Consider the following 14,823-nt stretch of genomic DNA (forward strand, 5'->3'; position numbering starts at 1 on the left):
CATGATTCAACTCCAATGTTGTCATGTTAACTTTCTGTCTGGCTAATCTATCCATTGCTGATTGTAGGGTATTGAAATCCACTAATATTATTGTATTATTGAATATTTCTTCTTTAAAATCCAGTAGTACTTGCTTAATATGTTTTAGTTCTTGTGTGTTGAGAGAATGTATATTTATGATTATTACATCTTCTTGATGTATTGGCCACTTTATCAGTATATAATGATCATTGTATCCTGTAATACTGTTTAGCTTGAAATGTATTTTGTCTGATAACTATGCTTATACCTGCCATCCCTTGGTTCCCACTTACTTGAAATATTGTCTTCCATTCTCTCATGCTGAACCTATGAGTGTCTTTAGAACTAACATGAGTCTGCTGTCGGCAATCTACAGTTGGCTGTTACTTTTTAATCCATATTAGCCACTCTGTGTCTTTGAATTGGTGAGTTTAGTTCATTTGCATTTTACAGTGATAATTGATAGGAAGAATTTAATCTTGCCATTTTATCTCTTGATTTCTGGTTATTTTGTCTCTACATTGTTTTCTCTCCTACTTCTACCTTTGTAAGCTGGTGGTTTTCATGGTGATTTTCTCGGTCTCCTTTTTTTATGTTTTCTGTCTCTGTTCTAAGTATTTGCATTGTGATTAGTATGAGGCATAAATAAAACACCTCCTAGATTAAGTAGTACTTGAAAACATAAATAGTACATTTTCAGCTGATAGCAATTTACATTTATTTGTCTATAAAGAATCCTATTTTTTAACTCCTTTTATATTTTTGATATCACTAATTATCTTATCATGCTTTGATTTTGTTAAGAAGTTGTAGTAGCTATAGTTATACTTAATATTCTTTTCCTTTAACATTTATGCAGTTGTTAAGGGTTTAATATACTTTAATATAATTGAGTCTCTTCTGCTTTTTTTTTTTGTTTCTTCAGAATTTTTTCTTGTTTTTTATCATGACTTGTAATTTGGTTGAAAACTAAGTTTATGGACTGGATGTTTGTGCCCCTCCTCATTCGTATGATAAAATCCTAACTCCCAGTGTGATGGTATTAGGAAGAGCCATGTGATCTGTGGGAGGGGAGTAAGTCAGAAGAGTAGAACTCTCATGAATAGAATCAGTGCCCTTCTAAAACAGACCCTCGGGGGATTTCTTGCTCTTTCCAACATGTGAGAATAGAATGAGAAGTCAGCCATTTGCAAACAGGAAAAAGGTTTTCACCATAAACCAATCATGTTGGTATCATGATCTTAGACTTCAGAATCCAATGAGAAATAAGTTTCTGCTTTTGATTAAACAACATATATTGTAGAGTTTTGTTTTAGTGGTTCAAACTGACTAAACCTTAAACATAATGTATAATACTAATTGAGATAGTGTGAGGTTTAATGTTAATCTAGCTAAGGTTGTCCTGTATTTGTGTTTTCTATGGCTATAAATGCCAGAGTCTTCAAATTCCTCTAGTGTCCTTGTTTTTGTCTCATTTCTTGACTATGACTTCTATAACTACTTTTCTTCAGAAAGTCTGCATCTTACAGCAATTTTAGCTATAATGCACTGTTAGTATTTGAACCCTACTGGTATAGCAACAAATTACAGGAGAGGAGAAACCTTCTAAAACTTTATGATGCAATCTCAGTCCTTTGTCACTGAGGCTGTGACTTTTACACAAATTTCTTAGCTTATTTCTGCCCCTTAAGTAAGACAAAAAAGCTAGAGTGGACTGAAGTGGGAGAAATATCCTCCCATAGATGGTGTAAGTTTCTAGTAAAGTCTTATCCATGGAGAATGAGCTTTTAAGAAGAATGCTCTGCATATATTTCTCTAGGATTCTTCTCCTTAGACAGAACTCAAAGGAGATCACTCTTGGATCTTCACCATTAGAACGTGTAGTAGATTTCCTGAAGGTAAAATCCATGAAAGTGTGGGGTCTACCCAAGGCTGTGATCTTATTAATTTCTTACATGATGTTAGCCAATACTCAAACACAAGAAATTTATTGAACTTACTACTTAAGTGTTCTTATCAGTTTATCTCTACAGTGGTGTCTGCCCTGGCTAAACTGATTTTGGCTATGACTCTAGGCTGACTATTTATTTATTTCAGGATTGTTGTTTAGCTTGCAGCCTTGTTTTCTTGCCCTGGCTATATAAAAAACACTGATTACCAGTTTGCTTAGCTTTCCTTGTGGTAAAGATTGAAATGGTAATTTCTAAGATCTTTAAAAGTTAGAGTTGAAATAGATAACCTGCCAATTCTATTTTAAGAATTTTCCTTTAATTCTTACCTAATTTTTAAATGAAAAATATGAGTTAATCATTACCAAAGGATTTTTATCATTTGAAATAATTATGTAATATTTCCTTTAATGCTTCTTATGATGAATTACACTGATTTTTCTGATTTTAAAAATACATCTTTGCGTTATTTTTTTTTAAAGATTTTATTTATTTATTTGACAGAGAGAAATCACAAGTAGATGGAGAGGCAGGCAGAGAGAGAGGAAGGGAAGCAGGCTCCCTGCTGAGCAGAGATCCCCATGCGGGACTCGATCCCAGGACCCTGAGATCATGACCTGAGCTGAAGGCAGCGGCTTAACCCACTGAGCCACCCAGGCGCCCCTCTTTGCATTATTTTTATGAAACTTACACAATTATGATAAATTTTGTTTAGTAATTGTTTAGTCATCTAATATTTAAAATTATTTCTTCTATGTTCTTTAGTAAAAGGGTCTGTGATTTTCCTATTTTTCTATATAAAATGTCTGTTTCAAATATAAGAAGACTGCTTAGATTATTTTTAACACTTAATAGCTTTGGAAGGAAACACTTTCCTCTTTGCTCTGTGTATAAAGAATAGCACTGTCTGTTAGGGCAGCCATCTAAGCCTCTAACTGGCCATGTGACTTGGGACAAATTCTTAATGCTTACTGTTCTCAAAGGTAAAAGAGGAGGGATAATATAAATATCTACCAATAGGCTTATTGTGAGGATTAAATAAAAATATCCCTGTAAATACTTAGTATGGGGCTTGCATATATAGAACATCACACTGTAATTGTTAGACATTACTAAAATTAATAATAATCTATTTCAGGCCATTAGACAGGGCTCCTAACCCTGTTATATCACTACCAGGACTTTTTTATGTGACTAAATGAAACAAATATCTAAGTAACTTGCATAAAGGAAAATGATCATTTTGTTTTTACATCTTAACTGTGGAACATATAATTTGACAAATGGTAGGGACCCAATATATATGTGGGTTGCATAAGCTTGAACAAAGCTATTTACAGATGTAATGTAATAATGTTAACAGAATGGTTTTATTCAGGAATACCAAAGTTGTCCTTAATTTAAAAAAAATGTTTAAGTGTAGATAATTCTCCTGAATTAATGCAACCTTATTACTTTTAAATCTTATATATTTTATATTGAGATTTATTTAACCTGCTACAAAGCATGGGGGAAGGTCTTTCAACACCAGAAATTTCAGTGGAAAATTGAGAATCTATTATTACTAATATAAGCTTTAAGGCTTTCATGAACACATTGAGGATATGCTTAATAGGAGGCAATTTATAAGACTTCTGTATCAATAAGGAATTATTGGAGAGAAATAATTGGAACATCTGGACTCTTTACACTATAGTATAATAAAAAAATAGCAAAGACTTCAGCCATTTGTTTTTATTCCTGTTTTCTATATGACATACTTCTCAAATGTGAAGCATGTGACATTTTTCTACCATTTCTATTACCAAATTTGGTAAGAGGCAATGGTTTCTGTTCACTATAACATATTAATATTAAAAGTCAATAAACTTTTGACATTTTAGCAAGCATTCCAGTGAATTTTGTTTTTAACAGATAAAGAAGTAGTACAGCACAGGAAGCCTCTGTATGTGTGTGTGTGTGTGTGTATGTGTGTGTGCGCGCGTGTGTTAAATATACTGAAAAATAAAGCTCTGTGAAAGCTTGAAACCTTTTTTAAACATGCTGCAAACTCACCATGATAGCCCACAGTCTTATCTTCAGCACAATAAACACTTAGTAAAATTTGATAGCAGCCAAAAAATCTGACATTAAGGATAAAAATTCCTGTGTTTATAAATATTTTTAAGAATCCAGGAATTTCAAAGTCTTTGTATAAATTCATCCACCATCATAATGTTTGGAGTATGGGATGATTAAAAAAAAAATCAGGAGTGCCTCGGTGGCTCAGTGGGTTAAGCCTCTGCCTTTGGCTTAGGTCATGATCTCAGGGTCCTGGGATCAAGTCCTGCATCAGGCTTTCTGCTCGGCGGGGAGTCTGCTTCCCTGTCTCTCTCTGTCTGCCTCTCTGCCTACTTGTGATCTCTCTCTCTCTCTCTCTCTCAGTCAAATAAATAAAATCTTTTAAAAAAAAAGTTTAAAAAAAATCGATGAAGAATCTGAAAATTCCAGAGATTTTAATAGAATTTCTAGCGATAATTTGCTAGAGAACCCTGTCAAAGAAGGGTTTTTTGTTGGTGGTGATGGTTGTTCTTGTTTAAATCATCATCCCCACCACCACCACCACCACCATCATCAGTGCTCTTGGGCCGATAGGCTTTGACAAAGGCAAGAACTATAAGGTATACTCACCTGGTAAGAAGCAATCCTTCAATATATTTTTTTGAAATATTTAAATTTGTAGTTTTTAGCAACATCGAAAAATATTCTAATATAGGAACTTTAAAAACAGTGATAATCGCTAGTAAAAAGGTGCTATAATTTTGTCATGTTTACTAATGTTAAATGTTACTTGAGTTTAAAAGCTGTTAGGACATACTTTTGAGTCATCTGTGTGTGGATAAACCTCTTAGCCTTTGACCTAATGTACCAGTTCTAGACTCTTTAAAATCAGCCATTTAGTTGAAACATGGTACCAGTTTAAATTTCCAGTATATGGTTACATTTCACTGTTCACCAGGGTTTGAGACTGGATTTATATGTACATGTATTTTTCTATCCATCACTCCTTTGATAGAAAAAATAAACTGCAGAGTGCAAATTGTGATATAAAACTAAGAATACCTTGGGGCACCTGGGTGGCTCAGTGGGTTAAGCTCTGCCTTCGGATCAGGTCATGATCTCAGGGTCCTGGAATCAAGCCCCACATCAGGCTCTCTGCTCAGCGGGGAGCCTGCTTCCCTCCCTCCCTCTCTCTCTCTCTCTCTCTCTGCCTCTCTGCCTACTTGTGATCTCTCTGTCAAGTAAATAAATAAATAATGAAAAAAAATTTTACAAAAGAACTAGGAATACCTTAAATATGGTTGCTGTTTAAAAGCTAAACTTAATTTAAGTATTTCCTTTTTCATGTATAAGAACCCATGAAGAAAGAAACAAAATTAACTCAAACCCTAGCAGTGAATCACAGCATGTAAAAGCCTCTTCTAATATAATTTTATTGTTTTGGTTTTGGTTTTGGTTATATGATTACTGGTATATTATAAGTGATACCTTAAATAAACCAGTACTCTCTTATTGTAAAATTCTGGGTGGATATCTATAACTAAAGCACTACCCTTGGCTAAGTTGTTATCTGAAGCTAACTTTCTGTATAAAGGCTGGTTCTAATTTTCATAGTCATCTTCTAAAATGTGATCAAATTTTTAAACCTTAATTCAGTCATAACATTCACTTGTGTCCCTTCCATACATTTTTTGCTGTGATGCCTGTTCTGATAATCTGTCCACAAATGACAAAACATTAGTTATATTACAGAAATAATAACATGAAATGGAATGTGATGTATAAGCCAATTTAAAATAAGATTAAAAATGTGAATATTTGAAAGTATGTGTAATAAGCCCTATATACATAATACTCCATTTTAAACATTTTAAAATGATGACTTTCTATTGAAATTTTAAAGAGAAATAGCTGTATAATTCATCCATAAGAACGTGCTGATTGATTATAATCATAACAAAAGGGTTTGTAAATGATTACCAACAGAATATAGAAGTAGTTTATGAGGTCTCATAAAGTCTTCAAAATAACCCCTAAAATTTAATACCTTCAGTAATTTAATAAAAAAAAAATCAATACAGTGTTTCTTGACATTTTATATAGAAAATACAGTGCAAAATCAAAGAAAAACTCTTCCTGTGGCTAGGAAAATGGATTGAGCCTTAAACCATAAGGTCATATTACACATAAATTATAAAGTATATAATGTTTCATTTCAGCTTTTTGAAATCACATTACATAACAGCAGACAACAGAGGAGCACCGTTTCTTCTGAAGTTGTAAACCTGTAGAGACTATCTGATATGTCTCAACATAAAATGTTACGGTATGCTGTCAAGGCATTGTAACAGAATTTTTAATTCATGTTCTTCTGTATTGGCTGGTATGGATGCCAAATGGATACATCTCATTCACTGTTTCAAATACTCTGAATCATCCATTTTACAGCCATTTTAGAAAACTGTGTGTGTGTGTGTGTGTGTGTGTGTGTGTGAAGGAGATAAATAGACAAAGACAGAATTTAGAAGATTTTGTATTTTTTGTGTTACTACAAAACACATAGAATTTGATAAAACAAAGTTTTGGAAATTATAAAGTAAAAACATTGTAAGGTATATATATATTTTTTACTGTGACCAGTTGTAAAAAATGGAGATAAGGAGTATAAACAGAATGAAATGATTCCACACATAAATTGAAATGATAGGATCATAATCTTCCAATGTTCCCTGGGATAGTGCACTTTGTTATTCAATATCACAAACTAAGAAAAGCCCAGTAGCAAAAGAAGTGGAAATAGGAATCAGGTGGGCTGACTGATGAAGTAGGCGGTTGATTTGCCTCTTCCCAATCATCACAACTTTCAAGAATCTAGAAATCACATTGCTTTATGCATACTGCAAATATATGTATAAATCAATCACTAAGACAATACAATGAAAAGAGGCAGGTCCACACAACATATTTGTTGTTTTAAATTTTATTTTGCACAGGAGTTATGCATATTTTTAATCACCATGCTTAAGTGTATCAATTTTTTTCTCAGAATAGTTGTCAAATGGTGAAATTTCCATTAAATAAAATCACCGCCCTTATTGGGAAATCAAGAGCCACAAAAGAAGTTATACGATGGCATTCAATATTACTAAAAATTATAATTTCTAGAGTAACTTGTTATTATCTTTTTCACTAAATTTTTAGTTTTAGAGGATAAAACACATTGTTATGCTGTTCATCTCAGATCCATGTATATTAGAATACATCAAATAGTTTCTTTTCCCTCTAAAAATAGGGTGTAGCTAATATTCAAATTATTTTGCATTCCTGATAAAGATTTTGGAAGAGATGACTAACAAGAGGATTATCTTTTATTCAGACCATTATTTAGGTATATGATTAACCACAGAGCATATATTATTTAAAATTTAGGAAGAATTTCCATTTTCCATTTTATTTTAATTCCTTCCAAATATTTAAGAAACTTTAAATGAGCTGTAATTTTTGTCCCTACATAGAAATATCCAAACTAAAGATCTTGGTTTTTAGATGTATATAAGGCAAAACAAAAGTACAAAATTCAATGATACTATATCAATAGCCTCAAAAAATGAAGGAAAGAAATAAGATAATCTGTTAACTACATTATTTTTCATCTACTGTATGTTTTCCTTATGTTAGACACTTTCTTGGGCCTCTCCTTTAAAAAAATATATAACATGAAATTACATCAGTGTTTTTTCCAATTGCCTTCAAAAAAACAAATTTAGTATGTCAGATTTTCCAGGAGACAACCTTGAAATACAATGAGTACTTTCCTCTCAGGTTTCTTTATTTATTGATCTAAACATCAATACTTTTTTTTTTTTTTAAATGCTTTTGAATAGCTTTTTTGCTAAAATAGATCATTGCTTGTAAGATCTTCCCTAGCAGTATCAATGGAATTGTAAGAGTAAAGGAGAATGAGGCAGCACATATTTGCTTGAGTCACTCTGCTTCCTTGGGATCACAGGCCACTCTGGGAGCCTACTCTGGAGCCTTATTTATTAGGGAGCCTACTCTGGAGGCCTCCTTAGGTGGAGCCTACTCTGTAGCACAGTAAAAGAAAAGATCAACGATTATGGAATCCAGGTCCACATACATGTTGTGTGTCCTTGGGAAATTACCTATCTTTCTGATCTCATTTATGAAATGTGTAAAGAAATAGCAAACTTATTAGGTAGTTATAAGATGAAAATTAATACTATGGAATGGATCTTTGTGTTCTCCCTAAAGTCATATTTTGAAGCCTTCACCCCGATGTGATGGTATTAGGAAGTGGGGCCTTTGGAAAATAATTAGGTTTAGATGAAGTCATGATATTGGGGCTATGTAATGGGATTAGTGGCCTTATGAGAGGAAGGCATAGTGAAAATGACACAGCTATCTGCAAGCCAGGAACTGCTTGCACTTGCGACTAGAGACTAGAGGATAGTTCTGGATGTTCCAGAACTATGGGAAATAAATGTCTATTGATTAAGCCACCCAGTCTATTGTATTTTGTTCTGTAATCTGAGTTTATGAAAGCAACAAGGTAATATTTGGAAAGGGTGATAAGACATAGAACCTCCTTTTCTTGAATTTTATGTTCAGGAAGAGAAAGTAAATTTGTTAAATAAATCAGTAAAGTTAAAGGGACTTCATTGAAACTTCTCTAGAAAGAATCACGATATCCCACATTCTAGATCACTTATTCAGGTGGAAGAAACCCACTCTGTACTAGGAATTTTTTATTTGTGTCAAGATGTTTGTGGGAAACTCTCTGGGTCTAAAATAGGGTATAGTACCTTCATTCAAAATTTTCCATATGTAACACACCTGGAAGGTGTGTCTTTGACTTTTGTTTTTGGAGGGTGTATCTTTGACTTTTGTTTTTGGCCTATACTACATGGAACTATAGCTGGGTTCTGAGCAAGATCAAATTCTTTGTAAATAGTTTATTTTGTAGTTCTAACTATTGGTGAAAGAACATGGCACAGATTAAGATTTGAAAAATAAAAATTTGGGGATAATGTGTATTAGAAGAGTAGGCTTCTTTGGTTGATAATTGGCTGTTTGCTTTTCTACACAGTATAATTCAGCTTTTTATAAGATCCCAAATAGTTTATATTGTCTATCATCCCTGCCATATGTTTAGATATAGTCTACAGTTGGCATGACAAAGTTAGCTCCTGGAAAATTAACAAGACAAAAAAAAAAAAAAAGGTTAAATTCCAGGAGGTGTAAATTCCCAAAGAATATACAATGTATAATTGACCTGTTTCTTATACAAAAAAAGAAAGAAAATGCATAATAGATGTGAGAACAGTGCCTAGATTCAAGTCCCAGAATGCAACTAAAATCCTAGTATAAATGAATCAGTGCTGCCTCTAAACTTATCTATCGCCCAGGGAAAAGCCTCAGCCATGGGGAATGTGATTCAGTTACATGGATGCAATTGCAGACAGCACCTTTCTTATTCCCCTTTGAACCACATAGAATTTAAGGGCCGCTTTGAAGCTATTGATATTCAGAATGTGTAATTCTGAAGGTAAAAATGTGGGACAAATTGAGATTATAAGATTAATTATAAAATTACACTCTGTATTCCAAGTTTCTCATTGTATTGGATTACCACTTTTTAATGGGAAAGGTGATAATGAATGTGGAACAACACTACCTGCCACTCAGTAAATTGCTCTTACTGTTCCATCAACAACTAAATTACTAAGATAGTTCTCAGGAGGACAAGTGGAATGTGGTCACTTATCTTGGGAAGATAGTCTGTAAATATATGATAATTTAAAAATACCAACTTTTCAGGGGGAGGTATTGTCTCAAACACACACAAAGCAAAATAAATAAATAAATAAAATGACATTTCCTTTGAATTTAGTAACACTCTGGAAATAATGACCCTCGATTGGATAAAGCCTTGGAAAACACAGATTAGAAACCCAGATTAATCAGGACCATTTGCAAACATTTAAAGCTTGGGGAGTATGGGAATGTCTACAAATGTTTAATGGCGACTAGAGGCTTGCTATTTTATTTATATCTCAACCCATAAATGGTAATAACAAGTAGAATAATGGGTGGCTCTAGGTTCTTACCCTGAGCATATGGATACCTGTAGATTCATACCTTGAGCATTTTTGCAGCTACGGTTTCAGAGCATCATTTGCACAAAGACGGTGGTGCTCCAAAGAAGCAAAAATAGTTGGAGAGATACTTCATAATTTTGCTGTGACTCTGTTAGCATATAAAATTAGTCAAAAAAAAATCACTGAGTTCATAGAGTTGCATGTTCCAATAATTACAAAAACAGGAACAGTTTATTTCAGGTGGAAATAGCTTTTCCTCGAGGAAGATCTCTTCTTAAGTGTCCTTTAAAACACATTTGAAATTGAGAAGAGACTATTTGCAGCAGACATTTTACAGGGTTGCTTCGGCTTAGCTACATACACACACACACATGCACGGAAGAAAGAGGAAGGGAAAGAAAAGACAACTGCTTCCCTCAGAAAAACAAGCACTTTTTCCCCCTGGTGTCATGTCTTTGGATATGTACCGCCTTGGAGAAATGTATAAATCATTTTTATACATGGAACTGCCTTAGAAAACTAGAGATTTTCGTACAAAGAAATCAGTTTGCTGAAAGAATACCCACATGCCATTGTTCTGAGTTATTATATATACACAAGAGGAACTTAAAAAGATCCCCAGGTTTACAGTTACTGATGTACACTAGCATAGTGGGCTTACAACTTCTCCAGGCCTGAGTTACACTTAGTATTACAAATAATATTATAACAATGCTGAAAATACTGATACAAAACAGCTTTTAAGATGATATTTCCAAAAAATACCCCTCCTTTTAAAATTGAACTGTTGAACCCAGGTTTTCTTTTTGAATGTTTCAGCTTTAAAAAAGATTTTTTCAAGAAAATACTAGTGTTTAAAACATCTCTTAAAATGTCTATTAAATGACAGATTTTCTTAAATAGACTATATTTTTACAAAGCATAATTCAAAAGTCTATCTTTCAGGAAAACAAAACTATAAACTCCAAAAGTCCAAATCAAAAACATTATTTGTGATACATAGTTCTTCCATATCCTGGGAAAAAATCCTTGATTATTTGATCGTGCTAATTTATTTACAGACTTCAAAACTCTAGCAACACACACCAACATTCAGGACAAATGAAGCTGAATTCTACGATTAATAATCATAGTTTTTCTATCATTTCTTAAATATTGCCCAGCCCAAAATGTGTATCTGCATGAATATAATAGCATCTAAAGTAGAGTGGGAATTTTAGATAGCAGTCTCATTAAGCCAAGCAAATTTCTGTGTGTAGTGTCCACTTTTGACAGAATTACAAACACACAAAGAAAACATTTGGCAAATATTTGTCTTGACACACATGTGCCTTCCTTCAGAAAACCAAAATTTTAAAAGTAAAGCATTTCCATTAGGCTCTTGACCCTTACCAATTCTAATTCAAGTGTAAAAATGGAGCAAAGTTTAATTGTTAAAGCTGGGGGGAAATTTAATGGCTTTTCCCCAAAGGATAGAGCTTAAATCCATTTTGTATTAAGAGATGCATTTCATTCACAGCTTTAATTTAAGCAGATTATTCAGATGCCATGCTAAAACTGCTATCTCAATTTCCCTTTATTCGTTTCATTTGTACATGCCGATGGATTCTGTCTGTTAGAGAATGCAAGGGAAACAAATCATGCAGTAGGTATGACAATTTCAATTTGCAGGGACGATGCCTAATGTGGATAAAGTAACGAGCTTTTATCACTGTATAAGAAAATTGCAGTCCTGATTCTTACTATTTTAAAACTATTTAGTTAGTTCTACAGCTGCATACAGTTCTGTTATTAATTAAACATAAGGAAATTATTTAGATTCATTGATCTATCTTGTGTGTACTTATGTATAAAATATATTAGGCCTTGTTTGTTAAAGAGAAATCTTTCCTGTGGAATGAGTTCTGAGCATTTCTGTGAGATTTATTTCTAAGACCGAACTGCCAAAGTTCACATATATTTGATTTTTCTTCTAAATCTAGCTGACTGAGTTGTCAGAATCATGTATACTGGGCTACCAAGAAACTGACTTTCTGTTCCTCAACTCCTCATGTAGAACAATTGATATATAGTGAGAGAAATTGGACATACATAAAAATAAGTGAAAATGTTAAAAATACAAGGAAAGTGAAATAAAACAGTTTTCTTAGAATGACCTATCCTTCAGATTAAAAAAAAAATGCTGATATTGCCATGAGAGTGACTCAGAATATAACATGTCATGCTTTATGCATCATTTGACAAAACTCACCCAACTTTACCACTTCAATGTGTTATGTCCTACTACTTCAACATCCATAGCAAAATGGAAAGTAAAATTTTTCAAAGATCAGAGCTGTCATTCTCCATTTGGATAGCAATTACTCAGTCTGAAATCCTTTGTGAACCAGTGTGAACTAAGCATTTAGAGGATAAAAGAAATAGCCATTTCCCCCTTAATAGTATGGCAAGATAAGCTTGAATGTATGTAATAGAGAGACAGATGCACCTCTAGGTTACATGCAAGCAAGCTTCATTCTTCAAATAAATACACATCAAATATAAGACTTTCAAACCCTTCTTTTTCTTCTCCTTCTATTAACTATGTAATTTAAAATTCTTTACAGTTCCTTTATCTATTTATTCCTCACATCTATTTTCACAGTAACACCATTAAGTGAACAGAGTGCTATTTGATATTACCTTCTGAAATTTCAATGCATATCAGTGACTGATAAAGATAAATAAACTATGGTCTATATAAACCAACAAGATGGTCCCATTTATTATACACATATATAATAAAGTCTTCAAGGCTATCCAACCTAATTCAATTAACATGCCTGAACCCTCATTCTAAAAAAAAAAAAAAAAAAAAAAAAAGTGCACAATTTGTTTATAACTAAAAAAGTAGTAAGGACATGACAATTTAAACATGAGCTATGCACGAGAAACACTAACCATCCTTATCCTACTGAGAGACAGGAATAGGGTGATTTAATTATCCATCCTGCTGGCCTAGAGTTTGCAGTTCAGTGGTGTGTAAATTGTGGTGAAGAAAAACATTCTTTCTGCTGTACATGTGTAAAGAGATTGGCCCTCTTGGTGGCTGTCCAAACCGTCCTGTAAAAGTTGAATGCTGTCGGGTCACAGCAGCTTGGTCCTTTGGTTTCTCTGAGAACATGGAGGGGCCTTCCGTCTTAACTGTTGGCCTCAGAGAGTTCTGCCCTACCGTAGCCCGTAAATTCTGGGTGACCTCTGATGTGAGGGTTTCATAAGTTCCTCTGGAGTGTTTTATAACTTCCACTAGTTCCCTGTCCTTCAGGAAATTACTTAAACAGAGACTTGATAGTTGACAGGTCTTACTTTTGTAGGGGCTTGTCTGATCAGCTGCTGAGTATCTAAAACGGTCCTCGGTGGGAGTATGCATTGCTTTTCTGTCCCTTGTGCTGAGGCTTTGGCTCACAATTCGATTTCGATATGTAGGCTACAGTAAAGACACAGAAAGGAAAAGATGTCAAAAAAAAATCCATTCGTAGCATACATAAAATACAGAGTGGTGTTTTCACATTTATGTGCAAACCCCCAAATTTTCAACAAGGCTGAAAAAAAAAACCCATAATTTGTGAGATTAAATTTTCCAGGGCAGTACTATTACAAATAGTGGTTAAATGGATAATTTACTATAAAAGATATTTTTTAAATAGTTTTTTTTTCAGAGAAGTTTCAATTTTACAGCAAAGTTGAGAGGAAAGTACAAAAATTTCTCTTGAACCATCTGCCTCACACATTCATAACCTCCTGCCATTATCAACATCATTCACCAGAATGGTACTTTTTTTTGACCATTGACATAATTAGAGTCCACAGTTTACCTTAGTCTTCACTCTCTGAGCTGTATCTTCTTTGGATTTGAACAAGTTCCTATGAAACTTCTCTATTATTATAATGTCATACAGAATATTTTCACTGCCCTAAAAATCCTATGTGCTCTACCTAATAATCTCTCCCCATCTCCTCTGATCCTTAGTAACCACTGATATGTTTATTGTCTCCAAAATTTTGCCTTTCTCATAACATTGTACAGTTGGAATAATATAGTATTTATGTAGTCTTTTCCTATTGCCTTAGTTGACTAAGCAATATACATCTAAGATTCCTTCATGTCTGCCCATAGCTTAATAGTGTATTTCTTTTTATTTATTTATTTTTCTTTTAGTGTTCAACTAAAAGACATTTTGAAATTTGTTTATCTAGTTTTCTTAATTTGAATTCTATAGTTTTATCTGTGAGTACAGATTATTTAGCTAAGTAATACGCATCCGTACATGATGCCATTAATTTTTTGTTGGATTTAAAATACTTTATTTACTTAAGCACATGCTAAGAGACTTTTAGAATTACCAATATCATGATTTGTGTCAGCAAAATGGTCACCTAGAAATTTAAGGAACTAAAGACAAAGTCACTACAATGACCTAAGGAGAACCAGAGAACACTTAGAAAAATTGCAGCAAGTGTTTAATTTAGATTTTTGGTTATAGTTTGTTAATCAGAAAAAATAAAGTCCAAGAGTATACAATATCTTCTTTCTCACAAGAAGTTTATACTCTAATGAGAGAAACAAGCTCAATGAATCATGCTACAAAGAAAGCAAAGACTTACTGACCTCGACCTCTCAAACTAATAATAAAAAGGAAAAAAATAAAATATTT

At 33.3% G+C, this 14,823-nt stretch overlaps 1 protein-coding gene across 2 annotated transcripts in view; it reads right to left on the reverse strand.

The window, feature by feature from the left end:
* Window positions 1–6,980: 6,980 nt before the first annotated feature.
* The window catches only part of CCSER1 (coiled-coil serine rich protein 1), a 1,379,910-nt gene continuing 1,372,067 nt past the window's right edge, over window positions 6,981–14,823 (reverse strand). For both annotated transcript variants that reach the window (XM_082727420.1, XM_082727421.1), the window contains exon 11: window positions 6,981–13,595. In XM_082727420.1, coding sequence (XP_082583546.1) covers window positions 13,110–13,595 — 486 coding nt within the window. In that variant the 3' untranslated portion in view covers window positions 6,981–13,109. The remainder of the gene's footprint in view (window positions 13,596–14,823) is intronic.

Source organism: Mustela nivalis, assembly GCF_964662115.1.
Source record: "Mustela nivalis genome assembly, chromosome: 4".
NCBI lineage: Eukaryota > Metazoa > Chordata > Mammalia > Carnivora > Mustelidae > Mustela > Mustela nivalis.